A 26330-nucleotide genomic window follows, 5' to 3' on the forward strand; every position below is an offset into this window, starting at 1 on the left:
TTTCATTTAACAAAAAAAGGATACATTTTAACAATCTCAGACAAAACAAAATAATTTTGAAGAATAGCCCAGCCAGTTGCCTTTAAAAATTTATCTTATCCAACAAAATTGTTTTGTGCAAAGCTAATTTTTGTGTGTGCTTAAGCAGCTATATGAAAATGGAACATGGTGTTCATAATAATATATTATAGCATTGTGTATGATGGTGCATCATAATAAATTGTAAACAGGACTCCAGGGTCAGCAGAATAAAGGAAAGTGCATGAAGAAACAGAGTGTACAAGGATGAAGAGAGGAAGGCTGCATGGAATTACCTGTATCTTCCAGAGCTGTGTAATCAACCTCATCACCAGTGGGTACATATTCTCATCCCCGGCAGACAATGACTGCAGTGTCTTCAGCACTGATGTCATACACACTTTATGTGTGACTGTGTGGGGAATGGCAGTCAGCAGGTCATAGGTCAAGGTCGGGTCATGTTCCTCACCGAGTCTGTAGAGAAGCAGTGGCAGGAGGGACGGTGCCTGCCAAAAAAGATCAAAACAGTTATGTCATCTTAGTGAAGCTGTTTCTAAGAGTGTTGCTGTGGGCATCTTATGCTCTAACGTATGTTAAGGGTGCACCCCAATAAATAAGTAGAAAACAGAGCATCAACCTCTTACATTTTTTGTAGACCCTCAAAATATTCTATATTAGACAGATTTGAGGGCCCTCAAAAAGGGCTTCAGTGTAAATGTTTTGCCCAATTAAGACCTAGGGGTTGTCGACTTCCAACATAATGTATTTTGGATGACAAAGGCCATTGAACAAAAAAAAATCGTTTTGCTGAAAGTGCAGAGGAATTTTTTAAGGTTGATGCTCGGACTTTTGAAAGATTACACTGTGGTAGGGGTGGTTTAATTCGGAGGGGGAATAACTAGACAGCCCCAGGGACTCCCCATTATCAGACATGGCCATAACTTGACCTTGTAAGTCTGCTGCCATCTAGTGTCAAGACAAATCTTCTGCTGAGACCATGGATCACTTACCCATCTATTATCTCGATTTGCAATCTGTATTAATACATCGAGTGCTGCACGTACGACCCTCCTCCCTCGTCCCCACAGTAATGAAGTCACTATCAGCATTACAATGCTGGAAACACTATCACTATGGCTGACGTTCAATTGGACGGCAACTAGCCAATTGTATGCAGCATTGGTGTCCTCCATCACAGCACGGAATAGATGGGAACAGTATTTCATCAACTGGTACCACGCATTCTTGGACGGGTTCTTTTGTGCAATGAAGGTAAAATGGAAAATTAAAAATTAAATAATAACAAGCAGTTTTTTATATTGCCCATTTTACAATAACGTATCAATGAGCTTTACATTTGTACCCTGGTCATTGGGCCAATAACATTCCTTTAATCTTTCTCAGCTCTCATTTCATTTCATTTTTTTCATTTTCATTGTTATTGGCCAGACTTTTAGATTTTCCAATGGAAGTGCCCTTTGCAAAATGAAAATGGCCTTGCCCTTTCAACTGTTCAAAGTTGAGAAGATTAAAGATTCTGGGGAGTTCACAGTTCACAGCCCTGAGCTGGCGTGGCAACAGATCAGGGCCCAATTTCATTTTCAGTTTATAAGTGTATGTTAATCATTACCAATGGGAGACTTTTGGGACTCTTGGTGGCAGCAGACTTACCAGGTAAAATCCATTGTTCTTGGTCATGTGCGCACGCTCAGAACTACAGAAACAATGGAAATTTACCTGGTAAGTCTGCTGCCACCTAGCGTCCCAAAGTCTCCCATTACAAAAGTACTGACTGAACTTGATAACAATAACAAAACTGATCAATTTAAGATTCTGGGGAATTTACAGCCCTCAGCTGCCGTGGCAACAGATCAGGGCCCAATTTCAGTGGCTCTGCTTACCGCCGAATACTGATCTTATGAATGCCTAGTAACGTGAAGTAAGCAGGTGAACAAGCAAAAATTCCCAGCTAACCTGTGAAATCTGCTTGACAGAAGCGCAGAATTTCCTGCGTTTGCTGATTCTCTGCTAACGGTAAGCAGAGCTGTGAAATTGGGCCACGGTTCAGGCCTGGAATTTCATCTTTGAACATGTTGAAAGGGCAAGGCCATTTTCATTTTGCAAAGAGCACTTCCATTGGAAAATCTTAAAGGGCACCAAGACCAAGACCAGGGCCCAATTTCATAGAGCTGCTAAGCACAACAATTTGCTAAGCATGAAATTTCTTCCTTGATAAAAACAAGATTACCAACCAGGTTTCCATTTGTTGCATTTGCTTGTTACTGGTATTCAGCTGTTGTTCGCTTATCCCGAAAATCACGAGGACATTTGGTTGGTAATCCTGTTTTTATTGAGGCAGAAATTTCATGCTAAGCAAATTTGTGTTCTAAGCAGCTCCATGAAATTGGGCCCACGGCTAACGGAGGCCATGGCCTCCGTGGAGTGCGTGTAACTCCAGGCCTGTAGTTTATAAGTTTATTTCAATGATTACCAATCACAAAGTTACAGACCGAACCTGACAACAATAACAAAGATGATCAGTTTAAGATTCTGACTACCTGCTTCTGCAATGCCGGTCTCTGCTTTAGACCATTCTGGCCGAGCCTTCTCACAACAGCAAGGAGTTTGGATGCTGCCGCCTGATTGGCCGATATTTGGTTGGTTCCCATCACATTCACTGGTACCGAGATTACTTGCAGCAGTGGAAGGATGAACAGTTGAACGCAGGTATTCAACACGGACACCTCTTCTCCACAAACACAGACGACTTTCCTGACTGAAAACATACACGTATTTTCAATTTCTTAAAGGGAAGCTATACATTTGGTAATCACTCTTAAAATGAATGGCAATGAAAAGTGGTATAAAGCAATTGGAGAAACGTTTCAATTCGAACTAATGTGGTTATGTAAAAAGATATAATTTGTTTTTTCCCCCAAAATTTGTATCTGAGATGTGTTGCTACAGTTATGCTTTTCAGATCGTTTATTTCAATTAGGGGAGTATTCTTTCAGCATTATTCTTCGCTCCAGATTTTTGGCAATATCTGAAAAACATGACCACCTTTTCAAATGTAATTTTCACATCGGTTGGTTTAACAAAATTAAAAAAAATGAGCAGGCAATTTAACCACCAGCTTATTCTATTTGGCACGAAATTGAATGCTATCTGAAAAGGGTCATTCGATTTCGTTTTAAGACTAGTCAAATGTACTTTTACGTTATTCGATTTAACAAAATAATCATTTAATTTAACAATTCATCAAAACAACATTCAAATTCACAGATGCTTCTTGAGGCGTGTGTGTCACGAATAAGAATGACGCTACGCTAAATTGAACAGAGTGCTTAAGGAATTTGACTCGACCCAAAACGAAATTGAATGGCCGAATTCTGAATTTGAAACGCAGTAACAACTGGAGAGGCAAAACAGTTTTAATTCGAACGCATGAAAATGAAATTGATTGCTCATTTGCCAAATTTGCCCGTGAAAACCTATATTATTATTTTTTTTTTTTTTTCTTTTTTCGGGGGAACCCAGATTTCCATTTAAAAATGGAGAAATCACATCCCTGATTTAATACTAATTATATTCATCAAACTTACCAACAGACAGTAGCCCTCCTAGTTGATTACCGGGAGTCTCCAACATGAGACAGCTCAGTGAACAGATCAGCGTCTCATCCACTACATCAGCACCACAAACATCTACCATCTGCTCCAGGACCTTCAGACTAGCGGCCATGTCATGGCCGTGGGTCAAGCAGTCTTTGCAGAGCGTCACGCTCAGCACAGACAGCGATTTGTAAGTATGTTTGTCTGTGGATGGGAGACCCTGAGCAACTTGGATGATGGTGGCGAGATGGGAGGTGGCCTCGGTTAGCTCTGGCAGGCTAGTCACCTGGAATGATAGTTAAAATAATAGGATGATATTACGATATCGTCACAATTTGATATTGAGGACAATTTAATCAGCATTAAACCATTATACACGTTCGGTACAGAAAAAAAAAAAGTTCACAGATTTACAAATAACTTACAGGGTATACAGAAGGTAATGGTGAAAGACTTCTCTTGAAATATTATGCCATAAGATGCTTTACTTTTTGAGAAAACATTAAAACAATATCAATTCTCGATAGCGAGAACTACGAATTACGAATTTATTTTGAACACATGTCATGACACGAAGAAACGTGCGGAAACAAGGGTGGGTTTTCCCGTTATTTTCTCCCGACTCCGATGACTGATTGAGCCTAAATTTTCACAGGTTTGTTATTTGCTATAGATGTTGTGATACATGAAGTGTGGGCCTTGGACAATACTGTTTACCGAAAGTGTCCAATGGCTTAAAAATATTTGAAAGATTGAAATACCAAAGACAGCGAATTCCTCATATAAAGACGGTATTCTCGATGAAATGATCTCAATAATCAAACTAAACTCCTTAGAAACATGCAGCACCAGCAACAAAACTGGAGCAAACAAAGCTACTCAATCAAACCAATCACACAAATGTTACGTACTGTCGATTTTGGAACTATTTGATTGACAATAACTCTTCATTTCATTTCATTTCAATAGGTCGTTGTGAAAAAAATATGTCCTCGCAGGAGCACTAATCACTATAGGAGTACACAATCTGAGAAGCATAGAAACTGATATCTTTCTACATTTAACCACATTACTTAAAGACAGTGGACACTATTGGTAACTACTCAAAATAATTATCAGCATAAAACCTTACTTGGTAACGAGTAATGGGGAGAGGTTGATAGTATACAACATTGTGAGAAACGGCTCCCTCTGAAGTCACGTAGTTTTCGAGAAAGAAGTAATTTTCCATGAATTTGATTTTGAGACCTCAAGTTTAGAATTTGAGGTCTCGAAATCAAGCATCTAAAAGCAGACAACTTTGTGACAAGGGTGTTTTTTTCTTCTTTCATAGTTATCTCCCAACTCCGACGACCAATCGAGCTCAAATTTTCACAGGTTTGTTATTTTATGCATATGTTGATATACACCAAGTGTGGTCTTTGACAATTACCAAGTGTCCACTGTCTTTAAACATTTCAAACGTTAAACGTTTCTCTAAATGCTTTATTTCTGCGCCGTGAACAGCCAGCAGGGTGGATACGTGCGCATCACAAGTGTTATTATTATTATTATTTTTGTTATTATTATTATCGAAAGCTGCTGAAGGCTTATAACCAATAGTTTTAATTGCCATTAATTTGAAAAGTGATTACCAAACATATACCTTCCCTTTAAATAATTATTATTAGTTTCACTAATAATGAATGCTTTGATTGATACCTTGGTCTGGTGCAGGCAATCTATGACAAATGCAAATAACTCAGCGGCCACAGAGTCAAGTCGACTTGTAGAGACACTAGACTGGCAATGCTGCAGCAGAGTGTGAGTTAACAGTGTCTTGAAGGTTGCTAGTTGATAGGGTAGGGCTGGATTCAACATGGTGTATGCTAGGAAGGGATGTAACATCCTCACTGTGTAACGCGAGTACCTGCAAGACAATGGATTCTGTTACAACAACAACAGGCCTTCAAATAACCCTCGGCAGCCACAGCACGGGGAGAATTTTGAGACGCTGGTGGCAGCAGACAAAACAGTCCTTTTTTGTGGCTCTGAGCATGCGCCAAGCTGTTGTGCGCATAGGACTGAGTACACGCACTACTACCGAGAACTGTAAAAAGGACCGTCCAAAAGTCTCCCATTTCCATGGTGGCCTGTGCTTTTGCTAGCTATGGTTCCCTCTGCAAGGTTCCAATACAATTTACATTGTCCCTGTATAAGTGCCCCTTACCTCCTGCAAGAGCGAAGTGCAAGGCCTGCAACATGGAGTATGTTTGACAGGGGTGTAACATATTGACGGCGTGACAGACATAACTACAAGACAACAATGTCTGTTGCTGTATCATAGACGGATTAAATATGATGTAAGCTAGAGAATGGTGTAACACACACCTTGTATAACATGAGTACTTGCAAGATAAAAATGGCTTCTGTCTCATAAGACAATGTTCGAGAAATGACCCATGTGCTACCAAAGTGCTTCGGTAGCATGCACTGCAGTTTAGTTGCCTGTAAATGTTGCCTCATGTGATAAGGCTTTTAAGATCACTCAGCCACGACACTCTAGAACTTGTGAAATGTTGGAAGTGTTGTGACCGAGCTGTTACGGGTACCGAACCCAAGCTCTGCTGCATCTGATCAGCAGAGTCCCAGTTGTGACACTTGTGTCCTTAAGCAAGACACTTAATCATTGCTTCGTCCTTTGGATGGGATGTAAATGTGTAGGTCCAGTGTGTTGTTATAAAAACTATCAACGCACGTAAAAGACCCTATCGCCCCGGTGTGCCTGGCAGTGCGACCATCTTCAATCATGATAGCTGCACTAGAAAGGAAGAGAGAAAGACATATTTAATAGGCACTTACTTGTAATCTGTTAGTAGGTGAGACACATGGTGTAGGACCGATGGCCAGCAATCAGGTCTACTGGTCAGTATTGAGATAAATGGATGAGGAGGTGACCTGGAAGCAAGGGCAATCACATCAACATCTTTAAAATGTTATGATAATGCTACTTAAAGGCAGGGGACACTATTGGTAATTACTCAACATAATTGTTAGCACAAAAAACCTTACTTGGTTATGAGTAATGGGGAGAGGTTGATAGTATAAAACATTGTGAGAAACGGTTCCCTCTGAAGTAACGTAGTTTTCGAGAGAGAAGTAATTTTCATCGAATTTGATTTTGAGACCTCAGATTTAGAATTTGAGGTCTCGAAATCAACCATCTGAATGTGCACAACTGCAGGTGACAAGGGTGTTTTTTCTTTAATTAATATCTCGCATCTTCGACGACCGATTGAGCTCAAATTTTCACAGGTTTGTTATTTTGTGCATATGTTGAGATACACCAAGTGAGAAGACTGGTCTTTGACAATTACCAATAGTGTCCAATGTCTTTAAACATTTTCTTTTATAATGAGGAGAGGTTGACATTGTTTATTAAAAAGCCTAATGGAGCGCATCGGCAGCTCAGGGCTGTATACTCCACAGGGAGCTGAGAAAGATTAAAGGAATGTTCTTGGCCCAGTGACCAGGCAGGTTACCAATGTAAAGCGCAAGGTCTTTGAAAGGTCAAGGGCACCAAGGCAAATGACCTGGGGTTGATTTCACAAAGCAATAAAATCCATCGTAAGACAATATGTCAGTATCACCATAGTGACTTGTATGGTGACATCACACTTTACTAAGCAACTACGATTGATTTGCAGTTAAGATCAATCTTAGATCTTTGTGAAATCGGCCCCAGGGGGCATGGAGATGGCGGCTCTCACCTTCGTTGCCTCCTTGAAGTGTATACAGGCCTGCGCATAAATACACATTTACGCATTTCATTGTAAAATACACAACATAAGAACTAGTTATATAGAAATGCTAGCTTACCTTAGCCCATACGGGCAGTGATACACCCCCTCAATGGTAACGCTTGTTCTTATCTGTAGCAATATTAGCTTTCCAACTGCTTGAATGACCCCGGTAGTGTTAACAGCAGAAGGAATGACATTTAAGAGTCCTTTGACTACGTAGGATAGCTCTGCGTGACCGTGCTGAACTAACGACACCAGACAGTCACTGCAGGCTAGACACACTGAGGAGGACTCCACGGTACATTGCTCCCAAACAAGCTTCAGTTCCGCTATCTGTAATCAATCAAAGCAAGGTTGAGGCTATACTGATTTTAGTTGGTGGGCTATAAATCAATTTTTTGTTTAAGTAGTCCACCAAGGGCAAGCAGATCAACAAAGTTACTCATGATGATTATGTGGCCATCAATTGCTGAAGTGCACGCTTCATACAGGCACACAATGCCAGGTTTCAAAACTGCTTGTGTTATGGAGCCATGCAATAAGTTGAATGGTCTTTAGATTGTGTTCTCTCTCTCTGTGACATTTGATACTCCTTATAATTAGATCTCAGATCAATGCACAGTGGACAACAAGACAACATTTGATTTATTGTAGGGGAAATCTGTCTTAGGTAGCACACAATGTCTTTTGCTCAAAGTGCTGGGCAAAAATTGCAAGTCTTGGGCGGGCCAAACCAGAATTTGCCCACTGAATAAAAGTGCCTGAAGGGGTAAGTTTGGTTACCAGTCAACTCTGTCTAAGGTCACCTTGGTCAACCTGGTCGGCAAGTGTTTTTTTTTGTTAAGTGGTTGAGTGGGAAGTGGCAGGATGTTACTGGCTCAGAAATGAATACTAATCACCTTTAGGGTCATGGTTCTCGTCAACAACTTATTTAAATTTTCGGACCAATTTGACCTAGAGTGTGGTGAAAATCTTATAAATTATTTATTTTCATACACGTATGTTGTAGTGTGTATTGTACAATGGCAAGTTCTCAGAGACACTAGTAGTACGACTGAGCAACAGCACTACTCTACCTGAGGGGAATTACTGGTGATGAGATCGTCCTTTAATATCTTGCTCTTCTGTGATACGATCTGACTGTAGAGTTTTGAAGCAGCTGCGGTGTTCAGACCACGGTCACCAAAATGTAGACGAGTCTTCAAATCCTCAGCCATGTTGGAATTTGAAGAGGTGACCAGAACAACTCAATTGAGAAAATGACTCACAGAGGTTTACTCGGCTCAGTTGATTAGCAGTGCCAGCGCAGTAAACTGAAAATAAATTGTTGAGAATGATGACGATATCAACTTACTCATCGTTCGGTATAGATTAGAACTATGCATTGCATAGTGATAGTCCTATGAGGAATTGGTCCACTAGCGTTCTTTTGTGGACACGACAGAACCTTAAGTCAATACAGAGTCGTCTAAACTGTATTTCCGTTATTGGTGTAACTAATAATAGCACGAATTAGCGCCGTCGCCAGATTTTATTTTCCGTGCATAGCTAGAAGTTCCTGCCATGGCACGCATTGGTTTTACGTCATGATTATATGAGCTGCAAAAATATGAAAACAATGTAGAATTGGTAGGATTTGAACCTACAACCTTGTGATTAATAATACAATTACAAATACAAGCAAGCCTGACAGTGTGACACTCACACTGCACTACCTACCTGGCTGGTGGTCCTGGATCATTCATTTATATCAACTCACATTTTTATCATATTCTGTCACTGCTGTCTACACCAAGAAACATAGCTGGGAAATCCCATAGTTGCACAACAGCATATTGACTGTGCGTTTAACTTGAATTTGTAATCATAAAAATGTATGAAATTTAATTACACAAAAATACAGCTGGAAAACAAACACAAAGGTCACACACTCACCTACCTCGCTCACGAGCCACAAGTACACAGCACCTCTACGAGAAATTCCCCGCGTCCGTCATCCATAAAAGAGAAACAGCGCCACCAAGCGACAAAACAGGCTAAGTGGTGTCCGCTACTATACTACTTCTTTGACATTCGACCTTATTTTGGTGACTGATGACCGTATGCTTTCTTTCTTCTCTTCCTTGGAATGCTCTAATTTCATCATTTGGGTCACACACAAAGCAAGCACTTACTTATTATTGTGAATGTGAGTTTCTTAGTTTTACTTGGTCTCTTTGTCATTTTTAACATTCGTATTATTATTACTCAGTCTTTTTGTATTCTTTTTGTCTGCCCGCCCGCTGCCCGGTGCGGTGTATTTTTTTTTCTTTTCTTTTACACCTCAGCAGCGCTCTGCGAGGGGTTTTGTACTGAGTCTACCTCCATAACACTACACTGGGATAACTTTCCGTATGGCGCCACCACTTTTTCACACATTTTTACAAAAAGGGATATCTCATTGAGGTAAATTAGGTCTTATATTATTTCATATCGAATGAAAAAGTGGTGGCGCCATACGGAAACTTTTCCCATTAAGGCCCCCCTCCCCCTACTCCTAGTCCTAGAACTATGAAGTTCGGTTCCGCGATCGTCTCCACGAGTCCAAGTTTGTGGTTAGACTCGGAGTCCAAGTTTGTGGTCCGAGTCCACAAACGTGGAGATGATAGCGGAACAAACTTCACAGTTCTAGGAGTAGGCCTACCCTACCTGGGAGACTCCCTCCCCCCCCCCCCCCCCCCCCCCTGCCCCCAGGCCCTCACCTCTTCCAACTATGTGCCACTGGTGGGAAGTACAATTTTTAAGGGAAACAAAAAACAAAAAACTATTAACTAACACTCGGTGTAGTGTAGCATCCATTATAAAAAAACATTTATAATATTTTGTTTGTGAACAGGGAATTCCAGCTCGTAGGCCTAAAGGATGCCCAAGAAATTTGCAGGAGAGAACTCCAAGGCGGCGGTTGCCAAAGCACGGAAGGCTGAACTTCTGCATGAGAAAGAAGCCGCTAAACAAAAAGCAGAAGAAGATGCATACTGGAACGACGATGACAAACATGTCAAGAAAAAACAACAGAGGAAGGTAATTACCAGGGCCCAATTTCATAGAGCTGCTTAAGCAAAAAAAATTGCTTAAGCAGAAACATCCTTGCTTAGTAAAATGCTAAGTTCTTGCTAAGTAAACAACAGCTAAATACCAGGCAATATATATGGCATGTCATTTGACCAGTAACATGTGTAAAATAAGCAAGCTATTTTCGTGCTTAGAGCAAATTTTGTTGCTTAAGCAGCTCTATGAAATTGGACCCAGCAGAGTTGTAGTTGAGTCACCAGTCCAAGTCCAAGTCACTTGGTCAGAGTCCATGTTGGAATCCTGAGTCATTTAGGTCGAGTACGAGTCACTTGGTCAGAGTCTTGAGTCCTTTGGGTCAAGTCTGAGTCACTTGGTCAGAACCAAGTTCGAGTCCTGAGTCACTTAGGTTGAGTCTGAGTCACTTGGTTAGAGTCCAAGTTCGAGACCCGAGTCACTTTTTTAAATCACTTAATAGTTGGGATACTTAAACCTGGGCCCAATATCTTAAAGCCTGTTCGTCCAAGTTGTGTCTTGAGACGACTAGAGTCCGAGTCCTGCAGCAGATTTCACGAAATGCTAGGATTAATCCTATCTTGAGTTAACCCGTCCTAACTTAGGATGGGTTCAATGCTACTTAACGTCTTCGGATACGGAACTGAACTCGTCCTAAGTATTAAGATTAATCCTAAGTTAGGAAGAGTTTGTTGAAATTTACGGCTGAACTCGAGTTTTACAACTCTGTTTACCATATTCGGTTGTTCAATTGCAGGAAAATAAAGACAAGAAACGAGAGGAGGAGTCGATGAGGAAGCTAGAATCTCGTCGTCTCCTTGAGGAAGAAGAAGAAATCTTGAAGGCAGCTACTAAGGTGACCAAACCCAGCAAGCTGACCAGGGTTCAGATTCAGGCTGAGCAGGAGATTAAAGCAGCCCAGGAAGGTAAAAATGTGAAATGAGAATCATGTAGGCAGAATTGATACTTTTTACAATTTAATTCATCAATTCGATTCAATTCAGTTCAATTCGAACTTGCATTTACTTTTCTTAATTTGGGGTTGAACAAAGAAAAATTTACCAAAGTGGGATTTGAACCAAGACGTCTGGATCATTGATCCAGCGCTCTACCACCTGAGCTATCTAGCCCTATGTTGGGGGTCTCCCTATTGTTTCAATGTCTTTATTTGGGGGTGCCAGTCAGAAGCCATACAACCATTAAACCACTGTATAAGCCAGGAATCACACTTAAGTTTACAATACAACTACATCTACATCTATGATAATACTTGTCAAAGCCTTTTCAGCGTCTAGACAAGGTGAGAAGACAATGAAGAATCTTCAGTTTGGGAAATGGGCGGAAAACCCTAGAGAATTGTTCCAGGGAAAACCCATGAATTCAAGGAGGGACTTTTAAAAGCCCAATCAACATAGTGCCCTGGTAGGATTCGAACCGGGGTCCCCAGAGGTGGAAGGCGTGGCAAGACACCACTGCGCCAACCTGACAACGTGGGAAGCGGCAGCCAAGGGATCACGTTAAGGGGATGTGACTTTCCACTTTAGATATCAAATAATAAACCACCAGGAAAACTGACTTGGTAAATTTAAAATTTTTTGGGGTTGAACAAAGACAAATGTACTAGAGCGGGATTTAAACCCCCCGAAAATTATGACATTTTATTTTTTCTTAAGCTGCTGAGAGGAAGAAGAAGCAGCCAAGCACCCATCTGGATGAACCACTTGAGGAGAATCCTAATATAGCCCTCGCTGCTGAAGAAGCTTCAGGGGATTCGTCGGCCAGGAATGTAGAGGAAGCTATTGGTGCTCTTAGGTCAGTAGAAAATGTTTAGATGCTTTGAATTGTGATTTATCATTGCGTAAACATGGTCTAGCCCCGAAATATATCTCAGAATTACTTTTTCCCAAAAAGCAACCTACAACTCGTGTTCTCCGATCATCATCTACCGCCCACCTGGAATTCAACTCTGGTCCTATCCCCCGCACTCGCTATGGAAACCGCTCCTTCTCAATCGCCACTCTCACTCTTTGGAACAATCTTCCTGTTCACATCCGTGCCTCCACTACACTGGACTCATTTAAAACCGTTGTAAAACACACTTATTTAAATCCATCTAATCTATTCAGTTTCTGCTATTTCATCCCACTTTTAATTGTAATTTTTTTGTTATCTTAAACTTCCTGTTCAGCGCTTAGAAACCTTTTATTAAGCGCTATATAAATGCATGTTATTATTATTATTATTATTGTTGTAACACAATGTGTATATCTACTTGTTGGTAGATATAGACATGGTGTAACCAACAACCATATATGATAATACCCATCACCATTCAATGCCTCAAATCCCATACTAATGGTATTGAACAACAAAAAATACAAACTTTCTGTACAATTTACAAACAGTTGTTCTCTACTATAGACAACCTGTACAGTTGAAGAGCTACAAAGGGTTGGTGAACTTTTACTGACAATAGTGTTACTGAAAGCAGGATGGTTAATTTAACTTGGAATATTTCACACTGTACAAACATTCTGAAAATAGGAAGATTAGTATGAACTTAGATCGTAACACTGTGCACAAATACTGAAAGTGTTCATAATGAAAGTTATGGAAAAAAATAACTTAAAGTGAAAGTGAAAGTGAATTTGAAATCCGAACTGTAAAAACATTCTGAAGGTTGGAATGTCAATTTGAATTAAAAGAGCAATAACACTGTACAAACATTGACTTAGTTTACAACTGAATTCTTCTTTATTCCGGAGTGTATTTTTATTTTTTTTTTTTTCTTCACTGCAGTATCACCGACCCCGCCCTTGAGAAACATCCAGAGAGGAGAATGAAGGCCGCCTACAAAGCATTCGAAGCAATCCACCTCCCGCGCCTCAAGGCAGAAAATCCCAACCTCAGAATGTCCCAGTTCCGGCAGATGTTGAAGAAGGACTGGAGTCGCTCACCGGACAATCCGCTAAATCAGAGGACGTCATCGTACAACACAAAATGAAAACAAACGTATATTGCTGGAGATCTTTGATCAAGTGCGCCTCACCGTGCAGACTTTTATGAATGTTAACCATCAGTGTTGTAGCCACGGTGGGCGGTGCTGGACGGGCCTGCCCAAAACTAACAAATTTCGCCCAGCACTCTGAGCAAAGTCAATGTGCTGCCAGCACAGGTTTCCCCTAGATTGCACTCCAGCAATGATGGCCCCCATATCTTAACATGAACAATTTTGTTGAACTGCTCGCCCTTGGTGGACTAAGTTGGATTTAGAGGACGACACTAAAATTGGTCTAGCCACAACACTGTTTACCATCTATGAGAGATGTTAGCTTCCCATATAATGGCCTCTCTCAGGATGCTGCCTTTTGGGGTTATAGGTTTTTCCCAAACCTTTTACAAAGGTCTAAACTTTTCATTTACAATGACAACATTTAAAACCAACAGTAGAAAGCAGAAGATGAATAATATTTTCATTTGGCAACTGCTTCTTTGCAAATTGACCGACACTCTGAAGGTGTAGAGTAAAGGAACACGTTGCCTTAGATCGGTCGAGTTGGTCTTTGAAAATCGTTCTGTAACCGTTTGTTGTAAAATGTATATGGTTAGAAAGATATTGTAAAAGTAGAATACAATGATCTACAGAAATATGCCTAGAAATTGCGTGGTTTTCTTTTTACCCTGTCGACTAACACGGTCGGCCATTTATGGGAGTCAAAATTTTGACTCCCATAAATGGCCGACCGTGATAGTTCGCGACGTAAAAGGAAAACCGTGCTGTTTCGAGTGATACTTCTGTGGATTATTATATTCTACTTTTAAAACATCTTTCTAACCATATGCATTTCATAAACGGTTTCAAACGCTTTTAATAGACCAACTCGTCCGATCCAGGCAACTTGTTCCTTTAAGAGCAAGAGTTTGGGTGCATTGAGCTGGGACAGCTTTTATGTGACTTGTTGCTGCAGGGGTCAGACCTTATAGGCAATGTAGCCAGCAGAACATGAGTCACGTTCAATCACAAATTATTACCAATATTTCTTCCCTATCTTCTGGTTGTCCAGGGTACGGGCGATGAAGAATTGGAGATGTTGCAGTTTTCAGCAGCCCATCTTTTCTTTCTCATTTTAAACTTTTGCTTCATTTTTTTGCGGGCAAAGCAATATTTGTTATTGACGGTGCCTCTATGGGGGAAATGTAAAGTTATTTTATAATATTTCAAGGAGCACAGAGGCGGTGACAAGGGACATTGTGTAGTATAAGGCCTGTAGTTGCACAACACTAAAGTAAAGGAGCTGAAAGTTACGTCCCTGGCATGCAAGAAAATGGCTAATGTAGGGTCTTTGTGGCCAAAACTGGCTGTGACTAATACGTTTTGTAAGAAATAAAATCAAAAGATAATGCCGAATGTGCAAGAAAAATAAATTGTTCAAACGAACAGCTCACATTATTTAAATAACATAGGCTGTGTGTCGATAGTCCGGGCCCATTTTCATAAAGATGCCAAGCAGAAAATGGTGCTTAGCAAATTTTCCCACTGAGCAACCATTAGCAGGGAACCAGTCACAAGCAATATGTGTTACTTGTTATTTTGGCTGGGTAATCTGTTTGTGCTTAGCAAACATTTTCTTTGCTGAGCAAATATATTTACGGTTCACAGCTTTATGAAATCGGGCACAGATGTCATGGTGTTCAGTTATAGGGTAAACTATTATTGAATGTAAAAATAAAAAGAGGATCGAGTTGTCAAGTATTAAAATACTAGTGGCATCCAAATACTGTTCTTGGCTTTATAATTTTTTTTAAAGTAAGCCTTCAGCTCCCAATTTTATTGAGGGTGCGTTCGTTTAGCTTCCCTGGGTCGACTGGGGTGTGTGGCAGGTTTTTTTTCCAGGACAAACGTGGGTAATTATCTGCACACGTTCGTCCTGGGAAAAAAAACCGCCACACACCGGGGTCGACCCAGGGAAGCTAAACGAACGCACCCTGAATAATTGCCATTTTCTTCTAGCTATTGAGAACTTTGGGAAAGTTCATAACACTTGCTACTGAGCTTGTTAAAAAACATGCCATTATGCTAAGTGGCTTCATCTGGGCCCAATTTCATAGAGCTGTTAAGCACATAAATTTGCTTAACGTGAAATTTCTAGTTGCGATGACCTAACCCTCGGGAGGAGAAATTTCTGCGTGGGTAAACACAGGATTATCAACCAAATTTCCACATTATTTTCAGAATGAGCAAACAACAGCTGAATATCAGTAACAAGCAATATGCAACAAATGGAAATTTGCCTGTTTTTGTCAAGTAAGAAATGTTATGCTAAGCAAATTTGTGTGCTTAGCAGCTCTATGAAATTTGGCCCTGTCATGTCCCGGGGGAAAAATGCGACCGTGCGAAAGTGGCAGTGTAAAAGATTGTCAAGAGGGGGCGCTATGTGTAAACAGTCGATGTCATAGACCTTTTCGTAAATACCGGGGCGCGCGCGTAACGCTTGGAATTAGGTGCATTGTGGTCTAGCTGGTATCCAAATTTGATCCATATCTATCCCACAATGCACCTCATTCAACAGTCTGCGCTTGCGCATTGGTATTTGCGATAAGGTCTATTTCCACGTTCCGCGCTAAAAGACTTGAAAAATAAACACACCGCATGATTCAGGGGTCATGATGTTACCAACGCGTAATTCTCACGGGTTGTTTTTACCATACTGTGCGTGATTTAATGGGACTTTACCACACAGATAGACATGCTGGTCGGTCTGTACTACTGTGGTAGGTCGGCAGGGTGTCGAGTGACTGAGTTTAATCGGTGAAAGTCCAAGGTACGTCGCCAAGTATTACACCAGATTAAAAACTAAACATATGAGTTTGTGTTCCGTATCGAGATATGTTTATCTCTATAGTTGTATTGCCAGCCAGAGTTGAGCATTGTATGTGTGAAGTGGAATGGTCATGAACATGGTGGTCAACTCTTCTTTGGCAACAAGGACGAAATAGATTACAATCTTGGTCGTGATGTCGGAATTAAGTTCAGAAATGGAGACGTAAGTAAAGTAGTCGCCTCAGTTGTGTACAATGCAGGTGTATAATAATAATTGTTCATGATGGTTTCTTCATGTTGGACTGTCTGAATTTTAATCTGAATATTATAGACGATGCGTGTGACATCACAGTTTACAGTTTACAAAATAGCCACAGACTCTGTGACAGAGCCTGGACTTCCTGCAGGCACGATTTGTACACAACCTAATGGAAGAAAACATAAAATCTAATATTTTATGGAGATTGCACTAGGACTGTCTTATTCCTATCGACCTTGGATAATGAAAGGGGGCACATCTCAAAACTTGCCAAACTTTTTCTTTCATAAAAAACTCTTGGATTTACATGACTTATGTGGAATAATGACACAGAATGTCAACTTTCCCATATGGTCAGTGCAGTATCTTGCCTGCCATGGACTAGCTAGCCCAGGGCCCAATTTCATGGCTCTGCTTACCACTGATTTCTGTGCTTACGATCACGATTCCCCGCTTATGTGCCAAGCGCCGAATTTCTGCGCTAGCCTTGTAAGCGTAGAATGCCTAGTAACGCGGAGTACGCACACGCAGAAGCCAAACCTCGCCGCTAGCCGGTGCAATACGCTTGCCGTAAGCACAGAATTCCCTGCTTCCATAAGCGCCGATTCTGTGCTTCAGTAAGTAGAGCCATGAAATTGGGCCCAGCTAGGACTCCTCTACTAGGGCTACCAGACTAACCAAAGAATGTGCAAGGTCACACTTATTGTAAACAAAGGTCACATGGTCTATATCATCCTAATGTTTGTAAACATCACATCAACATCTTTTGTAGAGAAGACAAAGACATCAGTTTTAGATGTGGGAGGAAAACCCTGTTGGTACACTGTTTCTAATAGTGTTAATTTAACCAAACCAATGGATAACTTTCCGTATGGCGCCATCACTTTTTCACTAATTTTACAAAAAGGGATACCCCATTGAGGTAAATTAGATATTAACATATCGAATGAAAAAGTGGTGGCGCCATTTGGAAACTTTTCCAAACCAATAAATAACTTTGCCGTAACTTTTAATTAGAAACATATTTGCGTCTAAAGAAAAAACTTTCTGTATCATATAGGGAATTCCAAAGAGGAAGTTTTTTTTTATAAGTCACATTTCAGAATTTGGTGTTATTTTTATACTGTAATCCACTTATCTGATAACCATGATGATTCTTCCAATACACAGGTCATTGATTAATAATAAAGTTCAATCAGTCCGGGTCATTTCAACTTTGCAGTAACCACATGGGCCTAATTAGGCCATAGATAAATTACTTCTTACATGACTGATCAATTTCTGTATGAAGTGAAGAACAACATTTGTCTGTCACATTTTGTCTGTCACTTTTTACGCACAACCCATCTTTCTTGAAACAAGATCTCACCAAAATTAGGCTTGATGTGTTGTTTGTGTTCTCAATGAGCTTGTGATTGTTCTAGAATGTAACAACCCTGCTGAAAAAAAACAGGCATGCATATTGGAGAGTCAAAAGTGGTATGTTGCTCGCAACGCAAATTTGTTCATGACACATAATGTGTAGATACTGATCTTTTTTCCCATATTATTGCTTGAAGTTTAGTGTGATTTTGTTAATTATTTTTGTCTATATTGACCATTGTTTAATTTATGTTAAATTAATCCTTTTTTTAATTTTTTAATTTTTTATTAATGTTACAGGGAAAATCAGACATGCACCCTGAAGGAGTACCGGGGATTCCTGGTTCACTGCTCGTTTCCTATTTCGGTATGTTGGCTCCTCCCACTTCGACTTTGCATTAAAAAGATATTTACTCCCTCACACAACAAAAAAACCACCTCTGCACAAATGGGCTTCTACCACTTCCATCATTTTGGAAGTAGGGCCTACAAAAACCATTTTGGGAGTACCCGGAATTGTTTGTCCATTCCTATTTGTTTTCAGCGCGAAATTTGAATATGATGTCATTGGATTTCAACATACTAGAGGGTCTTTACATGTACATTCTTATGATGTATTTTTCATATAAGTCAAAAGTAAAATTCAAAGTTGTTTTGATTAAAAACATGTAATCATCAAGTCAGGATCAAATTCATAATTCCCCGTTCAAAAATAACACCTATTTTTACTAGAATGATGTCATTAGATGTTTTTGATTTCGACAAACTTTGCACTGTATGGAAGGGTATGGTATGCAATGGCCTGTGTGAACCAGTCTAATTTTGAGCCCTAGGCCTATGTTATTGATATCTCGCATGTTTCGTGAGGATAACTTTCTGTATCCTGCCACCACTTTTTCACTAATTTTTACAAAAAGGGATATCTCATTGAGGTAAATTAGATCATTTCGAATGAAAAAGTGGTTGTGTGAAACAGAAACTTTTCCTTTCATGAATACAGTCCACTTGCAGTAAGCCTTGGGTCCAATGTTCTGTCAGTTTTGAATAATATGGTATTGCTTTTGGTTTCAGGTTGTTATGGTGTTAATCCTCAGCTTCATGCAACGCACCAAGAAGGAAAGAAGAACCGGACGCTCCAATTGGTTCAGGGAAAATTTCTCCCTTATTTTGTAAGTTTCTATAAAGCCATAATGTCTATTTGAAATTTTAACGGGTACCGTCACTTTTAGTTTATATTCATCTGATTTATTCAATTCAATTCAATTCAATTCAGTAACATTTATTTCAATGCTGCAATTCATTACAAAAAAGCACAATAAGTTGAAATTACCCAAGTAACACAGTAACATGAGATAATAAATATATTTGGTGCACAATGATTCAATAGTAATCAGCAGATAAATACACAACATCTAGGTGTATGATGAAGCAGAATGCTTTTGTACCATAACCTATGAACAAACAAACATAAAACCACGGATCGTGACGGGACAAATATTTATTATTGGCAGTGCAAGTCTCGTGCGTATTTGACAAGTTTAACCTGTATAATTGCGCAAGTTTGTTTCCTTAGGACGGCGGCTGGGCGGGCCTGCCCAGAACTAACATAATAATTTTGCCCAGATGAGAAAAACACACTGTACTGCCTAGCACAGATTTCCCCCAGATTGCACTTCAGCAATGAAGGCCCCATACCTAAACACGAATAATTTAATATTGTTGAACTGCTCGCCCTTGGTGGATTTAGCTACCTTCATGCATTCAAACTATAAGGACCAAAGTGGGCCCCAAAATGTCTGAAAACACGCGAAAATTGCACGATGTGTTGATTTATTAAAAATTTTCTCATAGCATATGTTTTTTTTTAACAAGGTGGTTGGCACTGGTGAAAAGCATCCCTTTTTTTTTTATTATACGAAATATGGACAGATGAGCAAGTTGACAAACTAGCAAATGACAACAAATGGAATTTCATCTTTGAAAGGGCAAAGGCCATTTTCATTTTGCAAAGGGTACCTCCATTGGAAAATCTGAAAGTCAATGGGAAACTTTTGAAGGGGCACCAATGCCAGGACCAAGGGACTACGGAGGCCATGGGCCTCCGTTGCCGGGTCTGCCTCGTTGATGATGTAGGCTGTAAACAGTGATTATTGGATTACAAAATTGTTTACAAGGATTTAAACTGCCTCTAGCTACCAGGCAGTCTCGGTGGTCTAGTTGGTAAGACACTGCTCTAGAATTGCAAAGGTGGTGGGTTAGAATCCCAACCTAGTAATATGCCTGTGATTTTTGTTCACATAGCTCGGGAAAGTACCGAGTATACAGTGCTAACACACATCGGTGTATATATGTAAAACTAAAATTAATATTCTTCTTCCTGATGCAAACTTCCATCTATTAAATATTTGTTACATTATTCTGTGTCCTTCCAGTCCGGTTGATCTTTATGAGAACCATGACCGACTGGCCTACTGCCTCGCTTTCGGGGCTTCCTCCTCCATGGTCTTGGATCTACTGTTTAACGACTACACTGCATACCTGTTTCATCAAGAGCCTCCAGGATGGTCAAAGAGTAAGGCAACATTTTTCCCTGTTTTTTCTCGTAACAGTGTCCACTGGCCAAATGCCAGTGAAAACACCCCAGGATATCAGTCACACTCTATTTTAAAATTTTTTAAAATGGTCTGGCTGGCTGGAAGTGTTGAAAAGCATGTCCCTATTTTTGGACGGATCAAACAATTTATTGGTTTTCCATTACAACCCCTGGCTCAGTTGACTTCAGTGCCTCTGCATTGTTAATTATATTTTGAAATACTGTGTGTCTTCATTCATGTAATAGTTAAAAACAAAAGGTGTGCTTAGAAAACACTGCAGGACTTGTTCCGTTATTATTCATTTGGAACTTATATTGCAGGGATGACAAATTTCGGACTTTTATCTGAATTCTGACTTTTTCAAATCTATCTGGTAAACGAAAAAACGCTGTACATGTACATCTCCAAATAACGTAAGTCATGCTCTTTGATCTACTTCTCTAGCACTGGGGTTGCTGCTCCCTGTCGCTGGGTTATCGAAAATTGGAAAATATACCTCCCATGTTCTGGATCCCAGTTTCAGCATTTTTTTCAGTAGTAACTCTCACCCCTGGTTTTGATTGATAGATTGAGTTGTTTCTATCCTGTCTTTGTTGCTCGTAGTATTGGTTGGTTCCATTCTGACCATAGAGATCTCTATCGACTGTTTTCCAACCTTTGCCTGCATCACCAGCAAGTCTCGTCTTCTCTCTAATGCCATGGGATTTATCTACAATGTCTTCTGGTAAGTCGAGGTCATTTCTCCTTGATCACCCTGCTCTTCTTTTAATAATAATAATAATACAGCATTTGTAAGGCCCACTTTCCTCTAAACCAAGTCAAAGGCACCAGCTGTCGATTTCACCAAACCATTCCTAATAACTTAGGATTAATCTTGACGAGTCCCAGCCCTGCTCTGTAGCATGCAAACCTTAAGTTTAATCCTAAGTTTTATCGAGATAGGATTAATCCTAGCCTTTTGTGAAATCTGCTGCAGGTAATCGTAAAAGTGTTGTCTTATTGATGGGAAAGCAAGCATGAACTTTGATGCGTTTTTGCGGTCATAATTAATAACTTGCCGTTGGTAAATTACTGGCCATCAACCGAAACACTTATTGGTTCCAGCTGCGAAAAGTGTGTTTTAAACCGATGTGGTCACGATGTGGTCTTGATGAAATTGCGGTATATAATTTTTGTTGTTGATATATACATAATGGAAGAAATTGATTTTGTGCATTTATTTGAGGTCTTGCATTGCGGCTTTGCTGTGATTGGGGGCTGATAAAAAAAGCGAATCGTGGGTCAATTGAAAGTTATTTTGTAATTTACTTCAGATCAAATTCACGAAAGTAATTCAGATAAAACCACCCAGATAACACAGTAGGGCTTATAGGACCAAAGAAAACCAGAGCACCTCGTTTCCATGCAGCATTTTTGTCCAGAATATCCAATAGTTCTGACTAATCCTGGGGAGAACTCAGGCACTAAGTTTGGTAACCCCAAAACGAGGAAATCAGCTAATCAATTCTGAAATGTTTACATGACTGACGATGAGTGCATATATACAGGTTGAAAGTCCAGACATGTAGTAGTCAGACATTGTCTTCTTCAACTCCACTTGAACAGTCTCTTTGGTCTAAAGCTGAAAGAAATCAATCAGCTCAGGTCCGAATCGAGAGATAGCATTGTTGTCATAGGTATTAATAATAATGATTTTCATAATAATAATACTGTGTTGTCATAGGTATTAATAATAATGATTTTAATAATAATAATACTGTGTTGTCATAGGTATTAATAATAATGATTTTAATAATAATGATACTGTGTTGTCATAGGTATTAATAATAATGATTTTAATAATAATAATACTGTGTTGTCATAGGTATTAATAATAATGATTTTAATAATAATAATACTGTGTTCTTATAAAGCCCTTTATCACACCCCTAGGGGCGTATCAAAGCGATCAGTATTATTTACTAAGAAAATAAAAGGGTAGCGACGAGTTCTTCAACGTACGTTTAAAGCCGGCAGGGTCGGCGGCCGTGTGATAAAGACGTCATCCCATTCATAAATGCCCTTTTGTTAAAAAACGTAAACAAATACACTTATAGACACTTTAATAATTGAAAATTTTAAGGTTTGAAATATTTCTTTCCAAAACTTTGTGAAGAATCTGTTCGAGGCGCGTGGGTTGTGTGTACGCGCGCGCGCTTAGATTACGCGCTGGTAGCTATGAATTGCGCGTTCAACGTGATAATCTTGCGCGCCTGGACACGCGGAAGCCAGCTCAGTGTGCATAAACAGAGCTCCAGTGTACATTAGCAAAAGGTTTATGCACACCCACTTGACGCGCTCTCCACCAATAGGAGTAGAGAAACTGTCTGGGGTATTTATGAATGTAAGGTATGTGGAGCTATATTTTGAAGTGTGTTACCTATTTCATTTATAGCACCAGGTAATGGTTTACAGTTGATTTGTGTATTTAAGGTACATTGGTAAAAATATTAACAAGCAGTTCCTATAAAGCTTTTTATCACACCTGATCAGGGCTTCTCAAAGTGCAAATTTTTCTTTTATGCGGAGCTATGTTTGAAATTTGAGAGCCCTTTAGTTACACAGCACCAGGTACTGTACAGCACAATCTGCACCCAACCATTCCAGAAAACGTTGGGGCGAACCCCTTCTCCTAATGATAAGTGTACTGGGGTGGATTTCACAAAGAGTTAAGCCTAGTCTTATCTCGAGGTAGGACGAGTTACTCGTCCTTACTTAGGACTAGCCTTAAGTTTTAATATCTCCTATGGTCCTGGAACTTGCTGAAAAAGAATTTGTACAACCATCAATTTCAGAAATGTTGGGATTTTGTACACATTAATTTGTCAAAACTGTGATGGTCACACAAAGCATGGTTGATATACTGGACAATTGACAATGACATGTAGGCCGCAGGATTTAAAAACCTCCAGACAAACTGTACGCTAAAAAAATGTTTTAACCCTACCCCCCCCCCCCCCCCCATTTTTTCCATGAACAATTTCAGATCTGACATGAAGAAAATAGTGTTTTTAGTCCAGATTTTTTTATTTATGTTATTGTGGTCATCTGAGAATAAATTAGAAAGATATAGAGGAGTAGTTGTGTTCCAACCTTGCTGTATTTGAAAAAAGGACAAGTTTTTGAGTGAACATTTTGATGACTGTTTGTGTTAAGATGATGTGTCCATGTGGTTTCGTTCATTTTAGGTTTGTTATGATGGTGCTGTTTTGCATAAGCTGTGAGAGAGCAGAGCATAACATGACAACCTTACAGGTCAGTACAACACTTAAAGGCACATGGGCAGTTTGGTAATTACTCAAAATATACATTATTAGCATCAAAACTTACTTGGTAGCGAGCAATGGAGAGCTGTTGATAGTATATAGAAAAGTTTGCGGTAACACCATGTAATAACAATCTCTCAATGAGTTGGGGTGGTTCTGAAAAGAACCGTTGGATTAACTCGACGTTTCGATCAGTATGCTCTGATCGTCTTCTGGAGAAGACGATCTTTCTCCAGAAGACGATCAGAGCATACTGATCGAAACGTCGAGTTAATCCAACGGTTCTTTTCAGAACCACCCCAACTCATTGAGAGATTGTTATTACATGGTGTTACCGCAAACTTTTCTATATCTTACTTCCACCATGCAAAGTTTCAAATCCTACTGTTGATAGTATAAAACATTGTGAGAAACGACTCTCTCTGAAGTAACAGAGTTTTTGAGAAAGAAGTCATTTCTCACAAAAATATTTGAATCTGGAAAACATCCTGTTTCCCTTTGCTTATAATCTGGCTTAGTTTAAATGTTATGTCAACAAATGTTTTCAAATCCTACTTACAAATGCTTTATCAATTTGTTGATTTTCGCTTGTAAGGTTCCTGTTTCCATTTTCCCCTTTTTATCTTGCATCGATCTGAATTGTCAATCCTAATACTATTGATGTAAGTGTCGTGGCCGAGCGTTTAAGAGCACCCAATTCAAACTCTGGTGTTTCTGATCAGCAGAGTGTGGGTTCGAATCCCAAACCGTGACACTTATCCTTATGCAAGACATTTAACCATTGCTTCCTCCTTCGGATGGGACGTAAAGCCATTGGTCCCATGTGTTGTGTAATGCATGTAAAAGAACCCTGTGCACTTTATCGAAAAGAGAAGGGGTTCGCCCCGGTGTTCCTTGCTGTGGCAGCTGTATGCGCCGTAGCACCTTGTAAACCCTAACAAGTTGCTACATAATTGGGTCTCAGAATTCATCACTTCAACAACCTATCTTTCTGAAAGTTTGTATTTACTCAGCGCCTTGAGTACCTTGTTGGTAGATACGTGCGCTATATAAGACTTTGATATTATTCTTACTCTCCTGCCCAACTGGTCTTTGCCACAAATGTCCACGGGAGACTGTAAAAGCCATTTTGGTTTCCACATAATACCAGCTGCACCAATAGAAGAAACTTATGCACAATACAAACTCTTGGAGATTTCATCTCTTTTTGACAAACTGCCATCAAATGCCTGAAAATCATCTAAAAAGGAAAAAAAAAATACAAAATACAAAATTGTGACTAGGCAAGTCAATGTACCATGACATATTAAAATCAGACTTGCAAATGGCTTCTTGCATGTCTGAAAAGATGACCGTATTGTTACAAGAAGAAAACAATTTATTTTTGTATATATTATTTTTACAGATACCGCAGATTGTTCCTCAGATACCTGTGATGATTTGTCTCTTTCTCCTCTCCGTGTACTTCTTGGTTGAGTTTATCCGAGTCTTTATCAAACGCTACAAAGGAATTAATTTAACGGTAATCCATCTCTTAAATCGGTTTTTCAACTTTATTATTATGAATTGTTGCCAAGTACATATTCTCTGCTTTTAAGTTAAAGGAAAACCAAGTATAATTTGATATTGTTCATGCTAAACCTCTCCTTCTTAGTAAGTCTTAAGTTTTGCTATTACCTTTTTGTAACCCTTCCCCAGGGTATGGGGTTTGATCCAACTTTTTAAACTAAAATTAATACAATATAAATTATTTTGAATAATAATTATGTATTTCTGGTAATTATACCAAGGTTGCCTCATAAGTGAACTTAACCACTGTATAGCTGAAATTTGTAATCATGGGTGCTTGCTATTTGAGCCCGAAACACCGAGGTTACCCCCCCCCCCCACCCCCCAAATTCTTCCACGATAAGTGTTCTGGGTTCTACCATCCAAGTACCTACAGCCTAATGTCCTATTTGAAAGTTATAGTAAAGCATCTTGCTGAAGGACACAATGTGCCACTACCGGGACTTGAACCAACACTTTGCTGAGTCCGGAACTCTTGGCTTGTGTTATCTTTTAGTTCGAATCTTTGCAACAAAATCGAAATTTGTAATACCTCTGCTGTACACACTCTTTTTATTTGTCGTTAATGATTACATTTCTCATCTAGGTTTTTTTTTTTTTTTTTTTTTTTTTTTTTTTCAGCCAGAGGAAAAGCTGATGAAGACGCATCAAGCAATTTATGTCCGAAATCTGTTGAGCAAATCCAAGGAGGTGTAAGTATAGTGGAGCTCATCAATCATTTAAACTGGTATGAAGTCAGTTCTGTAGTTTTCATCTTGTGTTCAAGGGAAGGTACACTGTAAAAAATAGTTAGTCAATCTTGCTTATAAATTGGTCAAAATGACTAAGTTTGCCTAGTCCTGTGTCTCTGACTAATGTAATGTTAGCCTGACTAATCTTATATTTGCTGTGACTAATCACTATAAGTCAGAACTTTAACCCGTGACTAGAATTTTGTTTGGAC

At 39.6% G+C, this 26330-nt stretch overlaps 3 protein-coding genes across 3 annotated transcripts in view; 2 read left to right on the plus strand and 1 right to left on the minus strand.

Annotated features, from left to right (window-relative positions):
* LOC117305846 (focadhesin-like) overlaps positions 1-9210 on the minus strand; it is a 9823-nt gene extending 613 nt beyond the window's left edge. Inside the window, exons 1-9 of the mRNA XM_033790724.1 lie at positions 9134-9210; positions 8491-8727; positions 7491-7747; positions 6474-6569; positions 5334-5541; positions 3624-3918; positions 2577-2794; positions 1029-1274; positions 315-524 (exon numbers count right to left, since the gene is read on the minus strand). Coding sequence (XP_033646615.1) covers positions 315-524; positions 1029-1274; positions 2577-2794; positions 3624-3918; positions 5334-5541; positions 6474-6569; positions 7491-7747; positions 8491-8631 — 1671 coding nt within the window. The 5' untranslated portion in view covers positions 8632-8727; positions 9134-9210. The remainder of the gene's footprint in view (positions 1-314; positions 525-1028; positions 1275-2576; positions 2795-3623; positions 3919-5333; positions 5542-6473; positions 6570-7490; positions 7748-8490; positions 8728-9133) is intronic.
* A 245-nt stretch (positions 9211-9455) lies between these two features.
* LOC117305861 (coiled-coil domain-containing protein 124-like) lies at positions 9456-14075 on the plus strand. Its single transcript, XM_033790744.1, has 5 exons — positions 9456-9602; positions 10290-10474; positions 11235-11403; positions 12151-12289; positions 13277-14075. The coding sequence occupies exons 2-5, from the start codon at positions 10316-10318 to the stop codon at positions 13479-13481; spliced, it is 672 nt and encodes a 223-aa protein (XP_033646635.1). The 5' UTR covers positions 9456-9602; positions 10290-10315; the 3' UTR covers positions 13482-14075.
* Positions 14076-16088: 2013 nt separating this feature from the next.
* On the plus strand, positions 16089-26083 carry LOC117305866 (stimulated by retinoic acid gene 6 protein-like). The gene is made up of 8 exons (XM_033790748.1): positions 16089-16521; positions 18220-18286; positions 18991-19088; positions 20352-20491; positions 21117-21237; positions 23741-23807; positions 25224-25340; positions 26009-26083. The coding sequence occupies exons 1-8, from the start codon at positions 16493-16495 to the stop codon at positions 26081-26083; spliced, it is 714 nt and encodes a 237-aa protein (XP_033646639.1). The 5' UTR covers positions 16089-16492.
* The last annotated feature ends 247 nt before the right edge of the window (positions 26084-26330 follow it).

This window comes from Asterias rubens, unplaced genomic scaffold, assembly GCF_902459465.1.
Source record: "Asterias rubens unplaced genomic scaffold, eAstRub1.3, whole genome shotgun sequence".
Lineage (NCBI taxonomy): Eukaryota > Metazoa > Echinodermata > Asteroidea > Forcipulatida > Asteriidae > Asterias > Asterias rubens.